The sequence below is a fragment of the Etheostoma cragini genome, chromosome 14, assembly GCF_013103735.1.
Source record: "Etheostoma cragini isolate CJK2018 chromosome 14, CSU_Ecrag_1.0, whole genome shotgun sequence".
Lineage (NCBI taxonomy): Eukaryota > Metazoa > Chordata > Actinopteri > Perciformes > Percidae > Etheostoma > Etheostoma cragini.
Genome location: NC_048420.1, coordinates 6,370,512 through 6,393,455, shown reverse-complemented (window position 1 = coordinate 6,393,455; position 22,944 = coordinate 6,370,512). Strand labels below are relative to the sequence as shown.

The window sequence follows — 22,944 nt, the reverse complement described above, 5'->3', positions numbered from 1 at the left end:
TCCAGCTAACAATAAATTACTCTGAAGTTAACCACACTGGCTGACTTTTTCTACAAGAACGCGGCTAACTACATTTAGTCCCCTCTACTTTTGACTAACAACCAGTCTCAACTTTATAGAAGTGTACTTATTGTAACGTCATTGCGATTAAAACTCACGTTCTTTTATTTTTTAACTGTAACGTCTATGCAACAATCAAACCATCAAAACGACCACAGATGTAATAACAAATCTAAAATAAAAAAAGCCCCAACTTACCAAAAATAAGCTAGCCATGTAAAAGCGACACCCCAAACCGACCTGTACTCAAGTAAAAGTAGGCTACTGTTACTTCAGAATATAATATGACTCAAGTAAACATAAAAAGTAGTCATCCGAATAATTACTTGAGTAAGAGTAAAAAAGTGTTTGGTGAAAAAACTACAAGTACCTGAGTAACTGTGGAGCAACATCTGATTTATTTTTCACACAAGCATTCAACCAGACAGAGAAAAAATACAGAATAATCATCTTTAGGCAAATTATAGTTCATCCAATCAATATTAAATATTAAATTAAAATTAATTTATTATTACAAATAGTTTAAATAAAGTTAGCTAAAAACTGCTAACTTTTAACTGTGTATTCTCATCAGCATTAGCTAGTGGCCCCTATTGCAATGGCTTCAGTTAACACACTTGGGCAGCTAATCCACATAACACCTGTGTTTTAACTCTAGATTCTTGTCTCCCAGGATATATCCTATTGTGCCACCTTTTAATTCTAAGTATTTTATGACAGATAATAACCAGTATATTTTTAGTGAAGATTTGGCAGCAGCATCAGTGTGGGTGTAATGAAATAGTGTGAAACAGGTTGCTTGGGCTTTGACAAAGAAGCCGAAAATGCAACTTGACTACTGATGAAGGGATTTGTGCGTATGTGTCATATATAATGTAATCATCATAACATTCTTCTTTCATTTTCTTCTTTAAGCTAAAGTTTAACATTTTGTTTTCACTCGCACATAGGATTTTTCTCAGAAGGTTTCCTAAATTCTAAAGTAATGCTTGGGCCTCTCACCAAGGTATGTCACTCATAGCACTATATTGACAGTAACGCATTGTTTAACTGGTGTCTCATTGTAAAAAGAATAAAGATAATGAAGTGAAAGAAAAAGGAAGACATTTGTGCTTGTTATTGGCCCCATATGGCCACATGAGGGAGTCAAAGTACGCACCTTTTTTTAAGCTTAAGCTTTTAAATCCCCCCTCCTTAAGGACACATCAAATAAAAAGATTTCTTCACAAGCGTTGCTGATTTTGTTATGCTTGCACAGGAGTCAAGAAATTCTCAATAACTATAACTTCATCAAGCTGAAGAAGATACTAAAGGTTTGTTTTGTGTGCTTTTCAACCAAGTCTATATCACAACCCGCTCTTGTTTCTCATTGCACAAACAACATGTATGTTAATAAATGTAACATATTTGAGTTGCCAATAACTGGCTTGAAGAAGAGCTCTGTGACCATGTTGTGGCTGATGGTCTGGACGCTGGAAGCCGCTAGAAGGACGTGGCTGAGGCGAGTGTGGTCCTCTGGGTGCAGGAGGTGGACGGCTTCTCGGAGAGCTCTCTGAGCTTCCTGTTGGAGGCCTTCGACAGACAACAAGGCGCTCAGTCCGTGCACAGCTGTAGCACATGAAGAGAAGTTTCTGTTTAAGCTCATGTCGAACAACTTCATGAGAAGGGCTGTGGAAGCACAACCCAGGCTGGGAAATATATATCAATATTATATGGAAATATGAGGCTGAATATTTTCTTAAATAAAGGATGTCCTAATATTGTTATAAGACACAAGCATGTCTTTGCCTGGTTTTAAAGGCTACATAACAGTAAAGTGATTTTATTTTTTAACTTACCAGACTTAAATTCAGTTTTATTATTTGCCTTTACCCACCTAGTAATTGTGTGCACATTATTGGTGATTTTTTGATCAAATCTTATTGGGGAGATATTTTGTGAAAGACCGAATACAATTCCCCCATTGATGTATTTGGTCAAAAATACCCTGATGTTTCACTGTTTTTTGCCCAGCGCTAAACACAACTGATAAAAATGGGGTTTTACCTGGGTTAAACAACAAAGCACATTTCAGGTAAGCATATTCCTTTGGACTAAGATCCAGATTCCACAGCTGATATAAGCAAGATCTTAATTTGTGGACTCCAGCCAGAGTTGGTAGATCAGCTTCTTTTCCATTGAGTCCTGATCCGAGCAGAATCTGTCTGAGGATGCTTGAGTTTGGCACATCAGTCACTTCAAACACTATCTTTTCTTGGGCAAGCCCCAGGACCAATAAAGGAACCCAGCAGTGTCTTAACAATGATGACTGGTCTTGTGATGGAAGCTGACTGAACGATGGTAAACTTTTCACGAAGCAGATGGTTTTCTCCAGCACGCCGGCGGCCACTTGGCCGGTGGCCTTTGGGTCCTTAAGGCAAACTGTCCTCCTCTGCTCACAGTGGCAGTTGTTTGCTGTAGCGTTACTCTTCAGTTTGCTGTTGAGGTAGCCAATCTCCCCCCTGCTCAAGATGTTATAAAGGATAGTGTGAGGATGCTGAATCCGGTAACCAGAGCAAGTCCTGTTTGCAATCTCTTCCAGGGGAAACATTATAAAGGAAAAAAGTAATCCGCAGAGTTAAGCTCCAAAAATAATGAATAGTGTCACTCCAGTGAACTCCACAAGCTCCGGTCCCAGCAGTATTTGTACTACTACTGTCCAAACTTATCCTTGGCCCTCCTTTTAAGACACTGCATTTAAGGAAAGAAAAGGGACGCTGGACTTCCCATGCAGACGGATCTTTGTTCCCGCCACGTGGTGGCAATGAGACTAGTCAAACTCTGCAGTTACACAGGGAAGGAAAGTGCAAAAGCATGGGGTGAATGACATTTATCATGTTTACCTCAGTCATTAACTCAGCCTGTACCAATCTATCAAGGACTGACGGGGTCAACACACAGGCTGCCACCTGACCTGTGCCCCAGTTACACCTTGGAACTGCATGACAGGATGCAATGATTTTTTTTATAGGTTATGAGGATTCAAACCGTTCTGTTTCAGAAATGACATGAAAGAAAATTGAATGTACTGGCACAACATCTGACTGCCTTTATCAGTTTTACCGGACTGTATTAAATAAATGTTTTCTGACATTTTCAGAATTGTTTCTTTCTGTATTTCAAGATGAAGGCACCAAACTCCTCAAAAATAAAACTTCCCTAATTAAGGTTGAGTCAGTTCATGTAAATTGCCATAGTATGTTATCTTGGCCCAAGACAATGCTGTGAACCTATGGATATAACTCCCTAATATTATCAGTGGTCTCTACTAGCACTAAAATAATCATAATACTTTTTATGATTCATAACATATAATGTTAATAATACTTTTAACATCTTAAAAACAATAGCTGGTTTATTCTTTGACCTACCCATTTAATTGCCATAAACTGCCCAGCTTTCTTTGTTTGATAATAATAATAATGAAAATAATTTAGTGATTTACACTGTTTATTGATACCTGGTGGAGAAATTACAATAGCACCCATAATTGTAATTATGCTACACAGTGTGAATGTACAAAATTTGATCTCAGAAATTGGTTGGGAAGTACTTTGGAGAAGCCGTTTGTCAGGCAAAGACACTAAATATTGTCTTGTTTGCAATCGTTATGGTCATTAGTGACACCTGTACCTACACCTTTTCCTGGTATAGTTAAAGAAAAAAGAAAAAGAAAAAGAAAAGCATGTTGGTGGTCTTGCAGATGTGCTTCAGTAGCAGCAATTGGCACAATGATTATTATCCCCCATACTTATTATTCCGCCACATTTTGTCCCGCTACTAGTCACGGAGCATTACCACAAAATACATCAAAACATATTTAAAGATTGGTAATGGTGTGCTATGAGTTTAGCCATGCGGTTTTCACAAAATCTGCAAAAACGGCACAAAATTTCCCATAGACTTTAATGGGAAATCTTTGGGAAATTGCTTAACATAGCTCAAAACAACCCCTCTTTGTGGACATACTGTATTGCCATACTTTACCAAGACAAGACAAGACTTAGGCCTTTATCGGGCTGAATTGGCATTCTGATACCAAGCACTGTTTCTACCAAATCACAGTTCATGTATCGTCCACTTTTCAGTCTCTTTTAGATTTTCTAATGTGTGTGTATAGCGATGGAGTGTTGAGAGCCAGAGGGGAGGAGAAAACAAGTTGCTTTCTCCTCAACAGTTTTCACTCTACATACTCATGGTTGGTAAAAATGTAGCAACGTGTAACTGTGTAAACCACCAAACCTAAACTTTTGCCTGTGTTCATACCAGCTGCCGATAGAAACAATGAAAAGAAATATTTGGAAGGACGCAGACCGTTCTCTGTTTGTTCCCTTCTCTGTGTGAGATATATTTGACAACACAAAAATAAATAAAGACATCAATGTGTTCGCCAGACTTTTATCTCTCTTTTGATGATAATAGTTTTGCCGTTTAGACCTACGGTTTTTTAACTGACTTTAGGCCTCAACACCAACAGGTGTTTTTACAAAGTTGAGGCTCTAGCACACTTTTGATAGTCTTACAAACCCACAAAACCCTAGCTCCTATCACTTAATCTTTAATACTGTGAAAGATATGACACCCTGCTGAAGCTTTCTTAGTGCGTACACCTGCGTATCATGTAGACTACATCCAGGGGTGATTGTAGGATCAGACCCAATGAACAACAACGTCACCTGATTTTTTACTAAGATGGAACTATCCCTTCAACAAAAAGTTTGCAAGTTCTAACTTGAAGAACCAAAATCTATTTTTGAGACCCCCCTAAAGAAATCGCCCATGACTACACCACGGCCTCCAGGTATTTCTGGTATGATTTAATACAGGAGGCAGTGTTGCAGTTGGTGGACACTGCCATACTTGGAAGCTCACTGTGCCTCATGTGAAAGTCTGTTTGCCTCCCATAAGGACATTGTTTGAAGGCTTTTATTTAAAGCCTCAAAGAAGGTTGAATATTTTAAAAAGTATGAATGTGAATTGAAAGTTGAACACTACCCTGAATGTATCAAGGTATGCAACATTTTATAGTTTGAATAGAGTTTCTCGAAAATTCTGAATAACCAAAATACAAACTCCTTCTCCTATTATGGAGACTGTTCAGGTCAAACAGCAGATGTTCACCACTGTTATTCAGATGTGTACCAAAATTTCTTGCGGAATTTTCTAGTCTTATATTATTGTCCACTACGTTGTGTGACAACTCAGTGGCAAAAAGCACTTTTATAAAGCAATTGCACCAATGTTTGTTGCGTTTGATAGGGGTTTAACATTTTATTTCCAATAAAATATATTTTTTCTAGAATATTCTTCCTGGGCGCCAACTTGCATCTAAAAAAATGCTCTCACTTTATTGGATTTCTTGCCTGTCATTTAAAATTGGTTGTTCCAATTGGTGAAATTTAGCGTGGGCGGGGTTTGTTTCCAGGAAGTGAATAGTGTGGCGTGACTACGGTGACTACGGGCCTGTCACACTTTTTGCTTGTCATTCGCACAGCTAACATTTAATTCAACGGTTTCTTAATCCACCAATATGGGTGATGATGAAGAAAAGTATGACGGCATGTTGCTTGTTATGGCGCAACAACACGAAGGAGGGATACAAGAGGTAAGTCAGTGTGTCGCCTACATTATAACGCTAACATGCTAACGTTGAAGCTAATTAATAGTACCCTGTAATGCTAGTAGCTAGGCACGATGGACCGTGCTGTAGGTAGCTACTTACACCTCGCCTTAAGTACTCACGTTATTTTACAAGTCTGAGCTTATATTGTTGTCATTATGTATGCTCTCTCCTGCTGGACATATCATTACCTTACGTCTTTTATTTTTTGACTGTCCTCTTGAATTCGGAAGACAAAGCATCACAACATTTCAGTCAAATTTCATTTTACTTCTTGTTAAACTTTCTTTCTAAAGTAGCTATTTACCTGGAAGATTTCAAGGTTATGTCAATATTCGTTCTACAATTAAACGTGTATACATTGTGCACTGAGATGCTGAGCCCTGTGTGGGTAGTGTCAAACGGCTGAAATTTCTAGAAGAATCAGTTTTCCTTCCACATATGTTTCTAATAATAAAATATACGTAATATGTAATTATGAGAAGGCTGAGACAGTTGAGTAAAGGAAGGATAAAGATTATAAAGCATAAATAACAGGATTGGAGGAAAAAAAAATAATGATGAATGTTCACATGCATGTCAGCCATGAAGCTGATAAATGTGTCCATGCAAACAGTGCTTATGTTTACGTTAAACTGGGATGGAATTTGATTTTTCTCTCTCTCAACAGTTAGTAAACACATTTTTCAGCTTCCTCCGCCGCAAAACTGATTTCTTCACCGGTGGAGAGCCAGGTGCCGCAGAGAAGGTGAGTAATGTTACTGTCTATAGCTACGAATATAAGCTGTGTAAGAATATGTACTGTACTATGTTGTGGCAGCGGCAGCATACCTTATTTCTGTCTGATTTTTTTTTTTTCTTTCTTTTTTGTAGCTAGTCAAAGATGCTCTCACCCACCACAGTCAGCTAGCGCTGAAGTCTCACAAAGAGAAGCAGATGAAACAGGAGAAGGAAAAGAAAGAGAAAGCCAAAATTGCTGCCAAGCTAGCAGAGGAAGAGAAAAAAAAGAAAAATGAAGATGGCCCCAGAATTCAGGAGCTGACTGATGAAGAAGCAGAGAAACTTCAATCTGAGCTTGACCAGGTGAAATCTGGGAGCCTTGATGTCACATGTGAATCTCTGCTGTCTTTCTAGTACGCATATCAGTAATGTGTTTGTGTGTGTTGTTCACATTTTAGAAAAAGAAAGAAGAGGAGAAAAAGCAAACTGCTACAACAAACAAAGAAAAGTCATCTGACAAAATAGAAAAAGAGAAGGGGGTGAGTGGACAAATTTTGGTTACAGTTTGGTGTTGCTGAGCAGTAAAACCCGTTGCTGCTGACGTGCTTATCTTAATGTCCATTTCCCCAGTCCGACTCAGATGAAGAAGAGGATGAAAAGGACAAAGATAAACTGAAGCCCAACGCAGGCAATGGAGCTGACCTGCCAAATTACAAGTGGACACAATCCCTGTCTGAAGTTGATGTGAGTGCCTTTTAACTGATTGTTGGTTTCTGTGGAATGTTTCTGCATCACCAACTTTCCCCGAGCCTCTCAGAGAAGGTGCTTTTTGATCATCTCCTCCTTTCTGTAACAGCAGAACCAAGTTCGTGTGGAGAGTCAGGGACGCAAAACGTTTCTGTTGCTGTCAAATATGCCATTCTTGTCATCATGTCATGGTCTTGCAACTTGATAAAGGTAAAGATAGTAACGTTACGGCCGTGTATGAAGCCACACACACTACCTTGGTCGTCAGACAGTCTTTTCGTTTGGTTTGAATGCCTGATGCAAAAAGTTAAGTCTGATTCAATTACATTTTTGGAGAAAAGTAACCCAACGTCAACCTGCGCTGGACAACCATGTGACGTTAACCGGCGGCTCTCAGGCTCGTCTGTAACGTTACAGTGACAGGGAACATCACTGCCTTTTATCGCCGCTACAAAAAAAAAGTTTTGAAAACTATGAAGGTTTAAAAAAACAAAACAAAAAAACCCGGTATCTTCCGGACTGAACACAGATTTTGGTGCCTCATTCCGGTGTCATTTAAATGCCTTTTGCGCTTCTCTCTGATGCTCTGAAACAGACATTAGAAGCACCGGAGACCTCACAGCACGTGCCGCTAGTTAACGCTATACTTGGCAGCAATTAACGTTAGCCTACCATTAGCCAATAGCTGATTAAACCCAGTTAAAAATGCTGACAGCTAAATGGTGTAAAAAGGGTGTCAGTATTTCACTGTAGAGGATTCCAACACCGCCACGTTAAAGCAGTGTGCAGCTATCTCGTGGTGCATTCAAAGTTATTGTAAAATTCCCTATTACCCTTTATTTCCCACAGAAGCTCAGAAAAAGGTATTATTTCCAGCCCTACCGTAAACAAAACCGAATATAACAGCAACATTGCATTTTAACATCCTCCTACAGCTGGTCGTGCCTTTTGATGTAAAGTTCCGCATTAAAGGGAGAGATGTAGTGGTCGACATCCAGCGGCGCTCCATCAAGGTGGGCCTGAAGGGACACCCTCCGGTCATTGACGGCCAGCTTTGCCACGAAGTGAAGGTAGAAGAAAGCTCCTGGCTCCTCGACGACGGCAAGGTTGTTACAGTCCACTTAGAAAAGGTGAGAACACTTTGTGTGTGTGTGTGGGGGGGGGGGGGCTGTTTATTATTAGGGCTGGGCAATAAATCAGTAAATGAGGCTAGATATCGTCTTAAATTTTGGATATCGTAATAACCTGATGTGTTGCCTCTACTGGTTTTAAAGGCTGAATTACTGTTCAATGATGTCATTTTCTGAACACACCAGACTGTTCTAGCTGTTGTATTATTTGTCTTAACCAACATAGTTAGTATAGCAGCAGTTATTATTGCGCCTAGTCAAGTCCCAAATCAAGTCCCTTTTTTTCTTTTTCTTTGATGGTATGTGTTGCCATAGCAAGGAGTTTGACTAACAGCCCATCATCCAATCATGAAAATCACATCCTGGGGAGCTTTTTTGAGTCGCCATGATTCACAGTTTGCATATCATACCAAATATATAACTTTTATTCTTCACAGCTTTCAAACTTCTGAATACACGCAAGTCATCCGAGTCCTCATGCCCCAAGTCAAGTCACATTTTGGCTCATTAACTTAAAAGTCCAAGTCGAGCCAAGTCATGAATTCTTTTGTCAAGTCATCAAAACGGTGACTGGAGTCAACTCTCAGCCCAAGTCGCCAAGTCTCAAGTCCACATCTCTTGTTCTAATAGTTAGTCTGCATCTCTTCAGCATTTTCAAAGTGAATAAAAGCACTAAAGCTCTTCTTTAATTTCAGATTAATAAAATGGAGTGGTGGAGCCGGATTGTTACCACAGATCCAGAAATTAACACCAAGAAAGTCAGTCCAGAGAACTCAAAGGTAAGGCATGTGTATTCTGGCTCCATACATCTGCAGCAGCACCTTCCTGCCCTATCCTCCTAACTGCGTGTGTGTTTTTCTTCTCCTGCTGAGCAGCTGTCAGACCTGGACGGAGAGACCCGTGGTATGGTGGAGAAGATGATGTATGACCAAAGGCAGAAATCAATGGGCCTGCCGACATCTGAAGAGCAGAAGAAACAAGACATTCTTAAAAAGTAGGTTTCCAGTTGTCTTGTCAATAATGCAGTGGTGCAGTTTAGCTCCGTAATCATAAAGATCTGACAACTTAACGTAGATGTTGACTGACTCTCCAAAGCAGACACTGCATTTAGGGTCCGTTTAACAGACACTTTATTATGTAAATGTAAATGGACTGTTCTTCTAATAGCGCTTTTCTAGACTACTCTAAGCGCTTTAACAATACTAAAAGAACCATTGATACACATTCACACACTGTGAGGCTGAGGCTGCCGTACAAGGTGCAACCTGCTCGTCAGACACACACACATTTACACAGCATCGGGAGCAACTCAGGGTTCAGTGGCAGGTGACCAGTCTACCACAGCCGCGGTTTTAATTATGGAGACCTCATAAGAAGAGTGAATTCGAAAGCTGCCTTTAAAGTTTTACCGCCAGCGTTACCTGAGCGTGGTCAAGGCCAGGCTCATCTGCTGTAACAACAGGTAATAAAAGCTAGTGTGGTGTTTGCAACTGCCTCTGCCTGCACACACGGGACCTGGTTCAAGGAGAGAAAGACAAAGCCGAAATGAGGTGTAAACTTTCACTCTATCACTTCACTGTCTAACACCAAAAGTAAGCAGTGCCTTAGGAAAAGAAACATGGCATGTCTGGTTCTGCTGCATGGATTTTGATCTTTTTTTGTTTTGAACTGTTCATTGTCTAAAACGGGGACAAGCTTAAAGTGCCCATATTATAAAAAATAAATAAAAAACTTTTCCAGCTCCCAGAGGCATACAAACATGGAAAAAACCATCCATGTTTTGGGTGAGATGCGGTTTGTGAATTTCCTCTGCCTTCAGTCTCCGGTTGACCTGTTCAAAATCTGCACGGCTTTCTACGCAACTAGCCAGAAGGAGGTGGCTAACCGTAGCACATGCTAGCATGCTAGCTTGTTCGTAATGGCAAACAATGCTACAACACACACTAGTTCACCATAATCTCCAAAATAACTACTTCCATGTCCCTGTTCTGCAGGTATTCCACAAGTGTCCGTTGTTTAGAAGATGTCTCCCAGCTAATCCTGCCTTGTACTGACCAAAGTTGAAAGACTTATCTAGCTGATGGGATCTTACCTAGCTACTGTGCGTGTGCAACTCCCAACAAAGATAGTAAAGAAGTGAGATGTCTCACTCTGGAGCTAAAACAAGACTCCTTAACACACAGGGTGAAAACATGATCTGCAGCTGTGTGCAGTACAACAAAAATATGGTGTTTTTTGAAAATGTAACTATGTAAACCTATTCTGGTACAGCCTCTTAATACAATTATGAACCTGACAATTAGCATAATATGGGCAATTTAATCAGTGGATTACTTCATTGTAGTATATAATGTCAAATATTATACAGCAGTTGTTAACTGTGATAAGACCTGGATCTGGGCCAGCGACAGAGCTGTGAGGCCGAAGTGAAGGACGCTCCCGTATCGCTGCTGGCTCAGTTCACACTAGAAGAGACATGCTGTTATGTTGACCTCCACTTCCTCCCCAAGCTAGTTAAAGCTGCCTCTGAAGATCTTGTGTAGTTTTTATAAGGTTAACCATTTTACTGTGGGGACTGTAGTCAGGATATAAAGTTGTTTTATAGACACAAAGTTCACATTGTGTCTTTGAATCCCATGTGTTGTCTGCTTGTGTCATCTCAGAGGGAATGAGAATCTTCTCCCTGTTCACACATTTAGAAAGAAATTCACTCCTCGGCCAGATGGAGGTGCAATAGATCAAGTTAGAAAATGTTTTCTGCCTGCGCCCTGCAGACCCCTGCTGTCTAACCAGAAATATATACCAACTCCCAGACTAGGGCGGCAGCTAACAAACCTTTTCATTATCGATTGGTCTGTTGATTATTTTCTCGATTAATCGATCAGTTGTTTGGTCTATACAATGACAGAAAATGGTGAAAAATGTCGATCCGCGTTTTCCAAAGCCTAAGATGACAGCCTCAACACAAAGACATTCAGTTTACTTAAAATATATTAATTTAAAAGTTGACAATTTATTGATTTATCTTGGAAGTTCTATCTGAGTCAGCTCTGAGAGATGTAAAATGGGGGTTAGACAAATAGACACAGAGAGAGGGGCAAGAAAAGGATGCTGTAACATACAGTATGTACCAGAATCAATACATCAGAAAATCTCTAAATGCTGCAAGGACTAACATTCTGTGTTTAAAAAGCCGTTTAAAAGACTAACTGCGTCTCGTTTTGTTGTGTCTGTCTCTGCAGGTTTATGGCTCAGCACCCAGAGATGGATTTCTCTAAAGCCAAATTCAGCTGAGACTCGCTGCTGTTGAATCCACATTACTGTTTATGTGCATCCTATCAGAGTCGGTGTCAGGCACCAACTAAGCTTCATCTCTACTCTCCATACTGGTGACCATCGTGTCTTAAGTGCATAGGTTTTTGTTTTTGTTATTTCTATTAGAAGGTTGATGACTGAAATGCCCACGTTCTCCCTTTGCATGTCATCTCAGTATTTAAAAGATGTCTGGATTCTTCTTCTTTTTTTTAAATAAAGGAATTTAAAATTAAAGTGATGTGAGGCATGAGTGCTTACAACCTAGTAGTACAAAAAAAATAATAGAATTTAACAGAATGATTGTAGACAGTGATATTTAATTTCTTTGCCTTTTTTCCTGCTCACTTTTGTATATTTACTGGCTATGAATTTGGAAGTTAGCAACGTTGAATAGTTCAAGGCCAAGGCTAGTGCTTTCACCAGCCCTCGGAGTCACTGAACTCAGCCATGTGTTGTTTGGATCCCATCCAATGGCTTCTGGCCAACAATGAGAACATGCTAAGTTAAGAGTTGTCACTATGTAGGTAAGTTGCAACACACTGTCCTGGTTTTTTGGGTGTAAACATATTTGCAGTTAATTTATATTACGTGTCTACCAATCAAATGTTTGTCATGACAAGGTATGACTCACCTTGCACAGGCTTTAATTTTAAACCACAAGGGGGTGATGTTTTCCTAGAAGTGGAAGGAGTACTGTTGGAAGGTTATATGATATCCAGTATAGTTTATGTACAATGATTACAACTTTCCACCATATTTATATTATAAGACTTTAATTAGGAACTTGAAGAGATCAGTTTATCTCAACAGCTTTTAGCGAGTAAGTCAAGATCAGGAAGGCCTCTGAAGTCTTATTTTTCTACTGTTTGTCCAATTGCTAAATTAACTTATAAATGTACGAAGAGTCACTTTAGGAGTAAAAACTTTTCATTCTTTTATTTTAAAGTTTATTTTATTTTTATGAAATCAATATTGCATGTTAAAATAGCAGTAAAGGACCGTGTATGCACTAATTAAACTTTAGGAATGTTGCTGTAATGAGGAAAAACTGGAGCAAGGAGGAAGGTCTGCTGATGGTAGCACCACAGCGACAAATAGATGGAAAGTCAGTAGAGCTTTGTTCTTGTTTGCGCCACTTGCTAATGCACTGAAAGTGTGGTAACATTTTATAGATTGTGTGTCATAGGAAAACATATCTGGCTTCAAGTTAGGACCAAGAATATATATTGTACAGTCAATTCAAAAAGTGAATCAGCAGGCAATGCGACACTAGCTTGACAGTAGTCTATATCCACAACGTTCCGCTTCTGAGATTGCTCAGTTGCCAACGGAAATGATGCCAGATATAACTCTTTTCTCCCAGATGTCCATTACTTTCACCATTCTTTGTGTTGTAATTTAAAGCTCTGGAGGACTTCTGAGGACTTTGTCTAACTGCTCCTCAGATGTCTGCAGGGTAAACCCAGACAGCTAGCTAGACTATCTGTCCACTCTGAGTTTTCTGTTGCATGAGGCTATTTTGCAGCGGCCGTCTGGTTCTTAATGCCGCCCGTGACTATTGTAAGTGGTTTAAAGAAATGCCAATAAACCAGAGCACATTCTTCTCCAATCGCAGGATGCTATGTGGACTAGCCAGACCCTCCTCCGCAGCACTGTGAAAGAAGGTCCGGGAAAGCGAGACTAGGTTAACAGTAAAGCTGGGTTACATGCATGCATACATCGTATCCTGTGAGTCCCTTTACACTTTACAGTGAGCTGTATGCTGATTAGTAGCCTTGATTCATGAAAAAGAATTATAATGACAAAAGATGGAGATACAAGGTTTTTGCCTGACAGCGATGTACACATGCATACATGCCTAAAGCTAAACATGGGCTCGCACACACAGACAAACACATCTCTGGGTGTTTTTATGAAACTGATGTATTTTCTCTTTAAATTTAAGGCTGGAAGTAAAATGTAAGGAATTCAAGTGAAGTTTGCCGTAATTGTCATTCAGACATAATAATGCACAGTAATTTACTCTCCAAATGGAACTATGTTTGAATGCAGTGACTGACACGTCGCTGAACCCTGGGGATAATCAGCATGCTGCTACCAATGAGTGAAAGACACGCTTTCTCACTCAGACCACACTGGATATCATGCACCTCTGCTAAATGTTACTTCAGTGAGGACCAGTTTGCTTACAAGTCTTTCCAGCTTGTGTGACTGTCCACAGCTAACTGGACTGGCCTGTCAGGATGGTGAGAGGCTGTCACCATCACTGTGGTGACCTGAGGAAACATACATTAGCTTATGCTGGCTAGCAAGTCCTTCTAATGTGTGAAATTGCTCATGTAGTTCAAAAACACATCTCGGACATCTGTCTCATTTGGATGATAGTGTTTTTGCAAAGGCTGAGTGCAACGAGCAAGTTGCCATATATAGGTTTTGATTTTTAGGGTTGAGGTATACCATGTATGTCATAAGGATCTGAACCAGTGTTTCCCAAAAAAAATGTTGTCTGAGGTTCCGTCAGAGCTTCCCCATGTATGTTACAACACTTTTCATGATATAAAAGTAGATATTATAAATTTTTTCATATTTGTTGAAATGTCAATATTTAGCTTGATTGCTAAATAGTTCAGTTGTTTATCCATTACTTTTAGATAACTATTTTAACTGTTTATCCATTACTTTTAGCTAACCAATTTAACTGTTTATCAATTACTTTTAGCCTACTGTTTATCCATTACTTTTAGCTAGCTAAGTGTTTATCCATTAATTTTAGCTAACTGTTTAACTGTTTCAGTAGGCCTACTTTTAGCTAACTATTTTAACTATTTATCCATTACTTTTAGCTAACTAACTATCCATTACTTTTAGCTAGCTAACTGTTTATCTTTTACTTTTAGCTAACTATTTCAACTGTTTATCATTACTTTAGCTAGTTATTTGAACTGCTTAGTCAGGAGGGCTACTTTTAGTTAACGATTTCAGCTACTTATGCAATTAGGCTATTTTGTCTACCATTTATTCATTACTTTTAGCTAACTATGTGTTTAAATGTCTGTGCTTGCTCTCTAACTAGAGCTCAAGCACTCTTTCATAACAGCAACATCTAGTGTTCAAGTGTTACAGCTGATATATTCTTTTAATAAAATCACAATTTCTCTTTTCTTTTCTTTTTTTCCACCCTACAATCTTTTCACTAACCCCCTGGCAACAGTAGAAGTACCCCTGGTTGGGAATCATTGATTTAAAGCACTGTGGTGTCAATAAAAAATGGTCCCACTTAATGATTCCAACCTGTTCGGAACTCATCTGTTCACAACAAAGTGGCAGGTTTGGGCTCAGTTTTGCTTGGGGCTCAGGTTGTGTTTGAGAAGGTTATTTTCAAATGTAATTTGCTAACAAAGTTTCTCCCCTCCTCTCTCTGATTGTGCCAACCGTTTCCGTCCATGTGAGTTATGTGTTCAAGGAAATCCCAGAGGGAAAAAAGACAGTGTCAATGTGTTGCGTTTGCCTGGCTAGCTAACAGTCAATAAGGGACACAATGAACAAAATATATAGATTCAGTTACTTTTTGGTCTCAAATTTGGCGTAACCAGCCGTTTCTAGTCAGTCTGGGTTTCCGTTTTAGGCCACTGCAGAACTCTAGTATGAGTTGATTTGCAAAACATCTTCAAATTTAATCTTGTAGCATAGGTTACAGCATGACGGTGAAATTAATTGGAACAGAAAGTACGGGAACCCGTCAAAATCCAATTTGCTTCTAAATAATGGCAACCAACATCTTATAATCACATTAACAACCACAAACATGTTGTCAGCCTTCAGTTGTTACTGTGTTCAGCATCCTAAAATTTGGTGGCAAAAATGTGAAATGCAAACAAGAATTCTGTCTAGTACTGCAATAGATAAGGGACATTGTAACTCCATTAACTGCAAGGGAGGTGAAGCCAGAGGCCTGATGGGAAAGCGAATGGGTGGGGCAGCTGTATGACTGTGTAGGGGTTGAGGGCACGTAGGAGGCAGAGTCTGCTCAGCTGAGAGCAATGTCTCACGAAGGTACCAGAATTTTTTCATTAACGAAGACACACAGACATCAGAGGGTCGGAGTTGGGGTTTTGGGACGGACGAGGGGGCGGTCTGCAAACACACCTCCCCGCCGCTGCGCAGACTCGCTGTTCCAGACTTGACAACTTGTTTTTTGGCAGCGGCCCTCGTAAATCATCTGCAAGGCCTTGCACAATGTGACTCACCATCATAATCGTGGTGTTTGCAGAGGCGGCTTCGCCCTTCTGTCGTCTTCTGTAAGGCAGCTCGGTGGCTTATTCCTGGAAGTTGAGAAGAGATAAGTGAGGGCACATCAGGACAAAGATGAGATCTGTCAGATTTAGATTTGCCCCGTTGGATGAAAACACAAATCTAGCTTCCCTCCCTGTCATTGTCTGCTTTCTTTTTCTTTTTTTCTTTTTTTGATACTTTTTGTTTATGTAATTAACAAACTCCAATTGTATGACTAAAACAGATGGAGTTTTACCCTACACTACCCTCTGCTACAGTTGAAACTAATAACTACAGTCACAATAAGGCAAGAGTGAGCCAATCCAACATCCGCATCTGTTGTTTAGAGTCCTCCGTCTTCCACACCTGGGTGCTGGGCACACTCTGTAAAGCGTATTTGGATCACACACTTCCAGGGGTGGAGAGAAGGGCCAGTGTGCAAAGTCCATCTCCAATTGTCAATTAGTGAAGGCCAACACAGGCTGCAGGCTGGGGTGTACTGAGAAGATCAGCCATCTTGAAGAACAAAGGCTTCAGTGAGCTCAGGGTCCTCAGATTAACACACACACACACACACACACACACACATGCACGGTAAGTGAGAGAGCGGAGATGGCTCTAGGCCCAGCAGGACCTGTTTATCGCTCCAGACTGAGCAAAGACCATCAGCAAACATCCTCCCCACTAAGTCTGGACAACTGCTCATAAACAGGTACACACACACACACACAGGAGATGAAAAACAAGGGCTCATTGACTCTTTTTGGCTTGTTTTTGTTTCCTGAAGTCATTCTACTTTCCAACTCCAACCCTATGAATAATAGCTATAATAAAAACACGATACTCACTGTACTATATCTGGTAGAGCTTGTAGACACAGCAGTGTTACATACTAGTGATATCCCAGCTGGCATACTGGCTAAGATCAAAATAATGTCAGGTGTTTATTGGTCCAGTGAATCAAACATTACAAATATGAAAAAATTAAATATATGTGAGATACGGCATGGATGACATGTTAAATACAAATCAGTTGGATTGGTGGGCAGAAACTCAAGATGGTATATACATACTGTACATATATGTAAATGTACAAAAGTGATATCATGGCAAATCAAGCACAACTGTTGCATAAAGTTGTTGTCTAAATGTTACAACTACAGTCCAGCTGTACAAATAAATTACATTCTACTCTGATTAAATTACCTGATGAGAAAGCCACTAAACGGGCTCATTAATGTGACAACACTAACACATTTTCTATTGAGATTTTGTAATATACACTGCACAATAAGGAATTTAAGTACAAACCACTAGTACAGCTGGAGTATGCGACAACGTTAGCGGTTCACTTAGTCTCACATTGTAAGACCTATCTCCACAGCGCTGTCGAGTAAGGTCTGGCTACACTACATATACATTCCAGGATAGGAGAGGGGGGAAAAAACGCTATGGGTTGTTTGTGTTACTTTTTACCAAGCACAATCATTGTGGGCGGTGCTAAGCTCCGGACGCAGCAACGGCGGAAACGTCCTATTTAGACAGTAAATTGCGCAAACATATTTTTTGTAAATCTTTATAACATTCCCTGAAAGAACCAAGCAGGCCTGTCTTGTTTGCACTGTCCAAATTGTCTTCAAAACTTGCTAGCTCAAAGTTTGTTGTTGTTTCCCGAAGAGATCGGAGTAAGACATCGGACAGACATCGCCACCAATGTTCCTGCGATTATCCCGGAAATTAACTGTCGTCGCCAAGTATTACTGTAGGTAATACGCTGAGTATAGGTAGGTACCTCATATAATACATTTTCATGAAAATGTGTGCAAAAATGTTCAATATGATGGAATTATGATACTATTTTAAACATAAACTACCCATGTAGGTAGGATTGACCTCAACCGCAACCAACTACAAGATTAAAAATTGGCTTAAACATCAATGCACCTGTAATAATTACACAAATGTATAATAAAAATAATAATAGAACACTTACTGCTTAACGAGTACTTAAATGTTTGACACTTTAGTACATTTTGTTCTGTACTTTTACCTTAGTAACATTTAGTCATTATGATGCAAGTAAGAGACCACTGCTAAAAAAGACTTCTGCCTTCTTCCATGAAGAAATTGAACACACACAATGTTGATTTGCTCATCTGAATAATTATCCTCAATCCTCAAAAGTAGTGTATTGTACACAGAAGTCCATGTATAATTTGACAGTTTAAACAAAGACAGCTACTGTATTTTGCTTAAGCTAAAGGAGATAAATTGCTACATTTGCAGAGGCAATAAAGTGGAGCTTTTCAGAAATGTCAGCGTTTCATGAGGGGACCTTTGCTCGGCGGTGATCGGCCCCACCAGCTGCAGGTCACATTGCTGCTTCATTACTGTTTGCCCGAGGCCCCCGTGACCCTCCAGCCTTCATTTGCACCTGGGTGAGGACCACTCCATCACTGCTCAGGGCCTGAACCTCTGTGGGCCTGACACACACACACACACACACACACACACACACACACACACACACATCACACATCACACCACTGACATCATGAGTGCACGGCCAAGCGGCTGGCCTCAGGTATGAGCTGAACCAACCACAAAATACTTTCACTGTATATTTCAGATGTTTTTTTACCTTTTTAGTTTCTTCTCTTGTCAATCGAGCTTGGTACTGCAAAGGAGGATTTTTATTTAATTTGAAGTGTTTTTAGTTGTTCTGGGATTCCAAATAAAAATATCCATGACAGTTTTTATAAATTTAACTTTTTATAGTTTTTTTAATGTGTACTTGTACTTTTGCTCAGAATAGAATCGAATAAAAAAAAATACACTTTATTGTCTCAGAGGAGAAATTGCTCTTGGGCATTGTGCAACAATCTGTTACTTCACAACACAAAGATGTCACAGAGCAACTATTCTAAATAACATCAAATCAACATAAAATCAACCTGAGAACAACATAAGATATGCATGAGACATCTTGGGACATGAAGGACACATCCAACTGTACAAACATTACGCCATCTTAAAAAGTGACTAGAATTTAGAAAAAGAAAAATAGTAAATTGCACTTGCTCAGTTGTGCTAATATTTAGTATTGGAGTTCAGCTGCTTGATAGAGGTTGGGATAAACGATAACCTGAGTCTGTTTATTTTATATACCGGCACACGGAATCTTCTCCCTGATGGAAGAAGTTCATATTCAGGAGAGCGAGGGTGTTGAGGGTCTGCAGCCATTTTTTTCTTCTTGTTTCCTGACTGCTTGCTCATACAGGCTCTGTATGGGCTCATACTTGAACTCTTTCCTCCCGTTATCCTCATAGCTGTCTTGTATGTGCTCTGATTCCATATCTGATGATGCTCTCCGCTAGGCCTAGGACAATACGCTTTTGTCCCGATTCCATTCTTTCATGATACATGGGATCAATTTTATCGCGATTTATCTTTTCTTACGATTCTAGAAGTAATTTTTATTTTTCCTTTTTTAACAAAAACAAAAGTTGAGTAATATCCGTCTAGATACTATATATCATGAGTCATTCCTAAAATCTTCTTACATCCTAAGTGGATTGAACATCACAAGTCAGTCAATCAGTCTGAAATTTATTTTAAATGTAAAGAAGTACATACCAAGAATTTAATAAATTTTCTGCTTTCTGTCTGTTTTGCTGGAAATGTTTTTTTTTTGTGTATTTTTATCTGTTTATTGATCCACAATGGGGAAATTACAATTTACACTCTGTGTCCACACTTTGTTAGTTATCACACACAGTCCTGAACTACACACACACACGCTCAGGATCTATAGATGCACTAATGGAGAGATGTCGGAGCTGAACCAGCGCCCTGAGCGGTTGGGGGGTACGGTGCCTTGCACAAGAGCACCTGGCAGCGCCCGGGAGTTGAAGTGGCATCTCTCCAGCCACCAATCTACACTCCATACTTTTACTACTGCCACCCCCAGTTTTGCTGTTGGCGGTACCGTATAAACAAACAATATTTAGGTCTTTCATTGGTGAAAATAACAAAAAAATGTTGAATCTAGGGAATTAATCAATTTTAAAAAGGTTGCCAAAAAACTCCTAATATATACAATTTTAAATTGTTGTTGTCTTTTTTCACACCTCTACTCTCTGGGAACGCCCAATATAGAAAGAACATCAGAATAATCTCTGTCCAGCCTTTAAACCTGCTGTTATAGTACATTTTGACTAGAATACTAGAGATTTGTCTGTATACATTTTTACCAAATGAAATAACATTGTGTGAACTACGGCCTCAAGTCAGTGATGAACAAAAGTTGTATAACCCCTTGGCATTATAAACCAAAGTCTCTTACTTTTTGAGTCATTTTAAAACCTTGTGAATTTTTCCTTGAAAGATCCTTTCTTCATTCAACTTGTACACATGTTTCAGCTGTCTTCATAGTATTATATAGAATGAATAATCACATTATAATAAGGTGTTTGAAAATATGAAAAGAAGGCCTGGGGGCCAAAACATCACAAGAAATAGTAAGTAAGTAAAGTCAAACACAGCTCGCACTTACCAAAGGGCTGTATACACAGAATATTTAAATTAAAATATGTAAATACACTTACAGATTAATGATTTAAGCAAAGACAACATCAAGAGAGAAACACTTAATTACAGGCATATATAAGACAATTATATCTGAAAAATGGCTTTCCTTTTAACCAAATTACCACAAAAATCTGGATTGGATTCCATACAACGCTCTTAGCAAATACAATTGATCACTTTCAATCCTGACTAAACTCATCTGTATGTTGCTCTGATCTTAACCATTAGTCAAAATAATTCATAATATCTGCTTTTTTAACTCAAATATTAGGTATAATTCTATGTAAATGAAGGTTATTACCTATGAATTCCAAAAAGTAGTGTAAAACTAGTAATAGTAAGGTGGTTTTAGTGAAAACTTTAAAAAAGTCCAAAAAAGGGAAACAAATTCAGATTTTTGTTTGTTTTTGGTTAAGCCGTGACCGTTCTAGAGATGATAGAGATATGCATATGGAACCAGAGTGTGTGACCCTTTTTTTTATTATTTTCAAGTCTACCCCCAGTGATCAGCACCTCGCTACAAACCTTGGTGTGCGTTACTTTCCTATATTATTTCCTATGTGTAGACTGGTAAACTGAACTGAGTTTGGTTTGTGTCCAACTGTGTTCCAGCCAATAACGCTGACTTAGGAGTAACAGCTGTGCTAATGTGCACACTTATTTCCCTCTCTTCAGCCCCAGGTGTTAGCATTTTGGTTCCGTATTCAGTACCTTTGACTTTCCTCACATGCAGACCTGAATGTGTTAGCCGTATGTCGCACCATAACGCAGATTGTAACAAAAGGGCGCCAGTGATGGAAAAGCAACCTCGATAGATTTCTTGAACTGGACTTTTCTCCGTCACCTTGTTATTTTAATTACATGTCAGAGAAGCCACATTCACTTAGCGTAGCTGTGCGGACGCCGTTATTTAAAGAAAGCTCATAATGTGGGGCCAAACGTTTGATGATTGAGGTTTGATGCACGAGGCCAACGTGAGAGTTACACCTCCACTCTAAACTCGTGGGGTCCAAAATGAGAACACGAGATGTTGTTACTGTTTTTCTTTTTGATAAAACCGCAGTGGCCCTTGTTTGACCTTTGACCCCACAGATTATGGGGCTTTAGTGTTAAAGTACGTACGTGACGTTTTAAACTTTATTTTTCTCTCTACATTTTAAAAGCTCTGTGTAAACTTATGATAAAATAGTGAATCAATACATTCCTGGAGTTAAACTTATTTGAAAAGCTACTAAGTGACAGACAAATAGACAAAATTCAGCCCATGTTTTGAGAAAACAAACAATTTTAATTTATTATTAAATGACATAAATAAAACTCACAGTGAGTTCAAATACAAATAGATAGTTATGTACACTTGTTTGTGCATTGTGGGGGGGTCTTGACAGATCACTGTCAGGATGCAGAAGGCACTTGTGTCTCTCAGTCCGATCTTGGAACATTTATTGCATTATCAGAAAAGGCACATTGATATGGGAAACACTGGACGTTAATTTATTCTATTTACACACATATACACGTTTATGTTAGCAGAACCAATTTTTTTTCGTCTTATATATTTAAGAATAAAAAGAAAAAATAGCAAGGATTGCTCAGTTGAGTTTGGTTGTGTGGCGCTAAAGGTGTAATAACATGTTTTACATGTGTAATAAGCATGTTGGGAATTCTAAGAGCAGAGACGTTGAGTTGTGGCCATGCAGCTAGTCTAAGGCTTATTATTCTATGTCTCACATAAAAGTGTCCAACATGGAAGGATATGATTGTCTCTGCAAGTTCTGTCTTTGCACGTCAACTGTTCAGTATGACTACCGCTTAACGTTACACTTTTGATAAATTAGAGGCTCAGGAATGAGTAATCTAAGCTAACAGGAGCCTGAGAGATCCTTGCAGGTCTTGTGACATCTCATCTTCTTCTGAGACCGTCTTTGTATGTCTTTAGTCCCGCTCCTAAAGCCTCCAGAAAGTTGAAGTTTGTGCTCAGTAGCTCTGAGCCACCGGCGCCCAGGACGCAGTCAGCCTGGCGATGGAGCTCTCGAACTGGGCGTCCCCGACTCCGACCTCGCCCAGGCTGGGGTCGTACATTGAGGAGGGCGAGGAGACGGGCAGCGAGGAGGTCAGGCCCGTGTAGGAGGAGCCCCTCAGGAACTGGGAGGTCAAGCCTCCGGAGGCCGAGCCTGAAGGGGTTAGGGTGTTGCCGGTGACTGACCACAGGCTAGGGTACTGACTGTAGACCAGAGGGACAACAGGGGGTTATTATTATTATATTATTAGAGTCCGATTTGTTATTATTAATATGTTATTATTGTAGTGGTCCTAGATAACGTTGACTTTAAAACACTGAGCATTTAAAGGAGAAGACGCAGCAGATCATTGGGCCATCCCAGCCTATAATGTGTACCCAGAAATGGTCCAAATGTGGGTGCAGTGGTAGAAGAATATTCAGATCCTTTA

General features: G+C 39.6%; 3 protein-coding genes across 3 annotated transcripts in view; 1 reads left to right on the top strand and 2 right to left on the bottom strand.

Moving 5' to 3' along the window:
- Positions 1–1,299: 1,299 nt before the first annotated feature.
- LOC117957263 (nuclear receptor subfamily 0 group B member 2-like) lies at positions 1,300–2,910 on the bottom strand. Its single transcript, XM_034892879.1, has 2 exons — positions 2,107–2,910; positions 1,300–1,668 (listed from the first exon to the last, which is right to left on the bottom strand). Exons 1-2 carry the CDS (start codon positions 2,648–2,650, stop codon positions 1,427–1,429), a joined length of 786 nt encoding a protein of 261 aa, XP_034748770.1. The 5' UTR covers positions 2,651–2,910; the 3' UTR covers positions 1,300–1,426.
- Positions 2,911–5,490: 2,580 nt separating this feature from the next.
- nudc (nudC nuclear distribution protein) lies at positions 5,491–11,865 on the top strand. The gene is made up of 9 exons (XM_034891307.1): positions 5,491–5,704; positions 6,390–6,467; positions 6,593–6,802; positions 6,898–6,978; positions 7,070–7,183; positions 8,122–8,316; positions 9,012–9,095; positions 9,192–9,310; positions 11,559–11,865. Exons 1-9 carry the CDS (start codon positions 5,630–5,632, stop codon positions 11,608–11,610), a joined length of 1,008 nt encoding a protein of 335 aa, XP_034747198.1. The 5' UTR covers positions 5,491–5,629; the 3' UTR covers positions 11,611–11,865.
- Positions 11,866–21,808: 9,943 nt separating this feature from the next.
- Positions 21,809–22,944, bottom strand: part of tbxta (T-box transcription factor Ta) — a 4,627-nt gene continuing 3,491 nt past the window's right edge. The window contains exon 8 of the mRNA XM_034891306.1: positions 21,809–22,717. Coding sequence (XP_034747197.1) covers positions 22,471–22,717 — 247 coding nt within the window. The 3' untranslated portion in view covers positions 21,809–22,470. The remainder of the gene's footprint in view (positions 22,718–22,944) is intronic.

Excerpts from the sequence above, each read along its gene's own strand:
- LOC117957263 (XM_034892879.1), bottom strand. The coding sequence starts at position 2,650 with ATGTTTCCCCTGGAAGAGATTGCAAACAGGACTTGCTCTGGTTACCGG. Across the intron at positions 1,669-2,106 it reads TGCTTTGTTGTTTAACCCAG|CTGTGCACGGACTGAGCGCC; the intron begins GTAAAACCCCAT and ends CATGTGCTACAG.
- nudc (XM_034891307.1), top strand. The coding sequence starts at position 5,630 with ATGGGTGATGATGAAGAAAAGTATGACGGCATGTTGCTTGTTATGGCG. Across the intron at positions 7,184-8,121 it reads AATCCCTGTCTGAAGTTGAT|CTGGTCGTGCCTTTTGATGT; the intron begins GTGAGTGCCTTT and ends ATCCTCCTACAG. Across the intron at positions 9,096-9,191 it reads TCAGTCCAGAGAACTCAAAG|CTGTCAGACCTGGACGGAGA; the intron begins GTAAGGCATGTG and ends CCTGCTGAGCAG.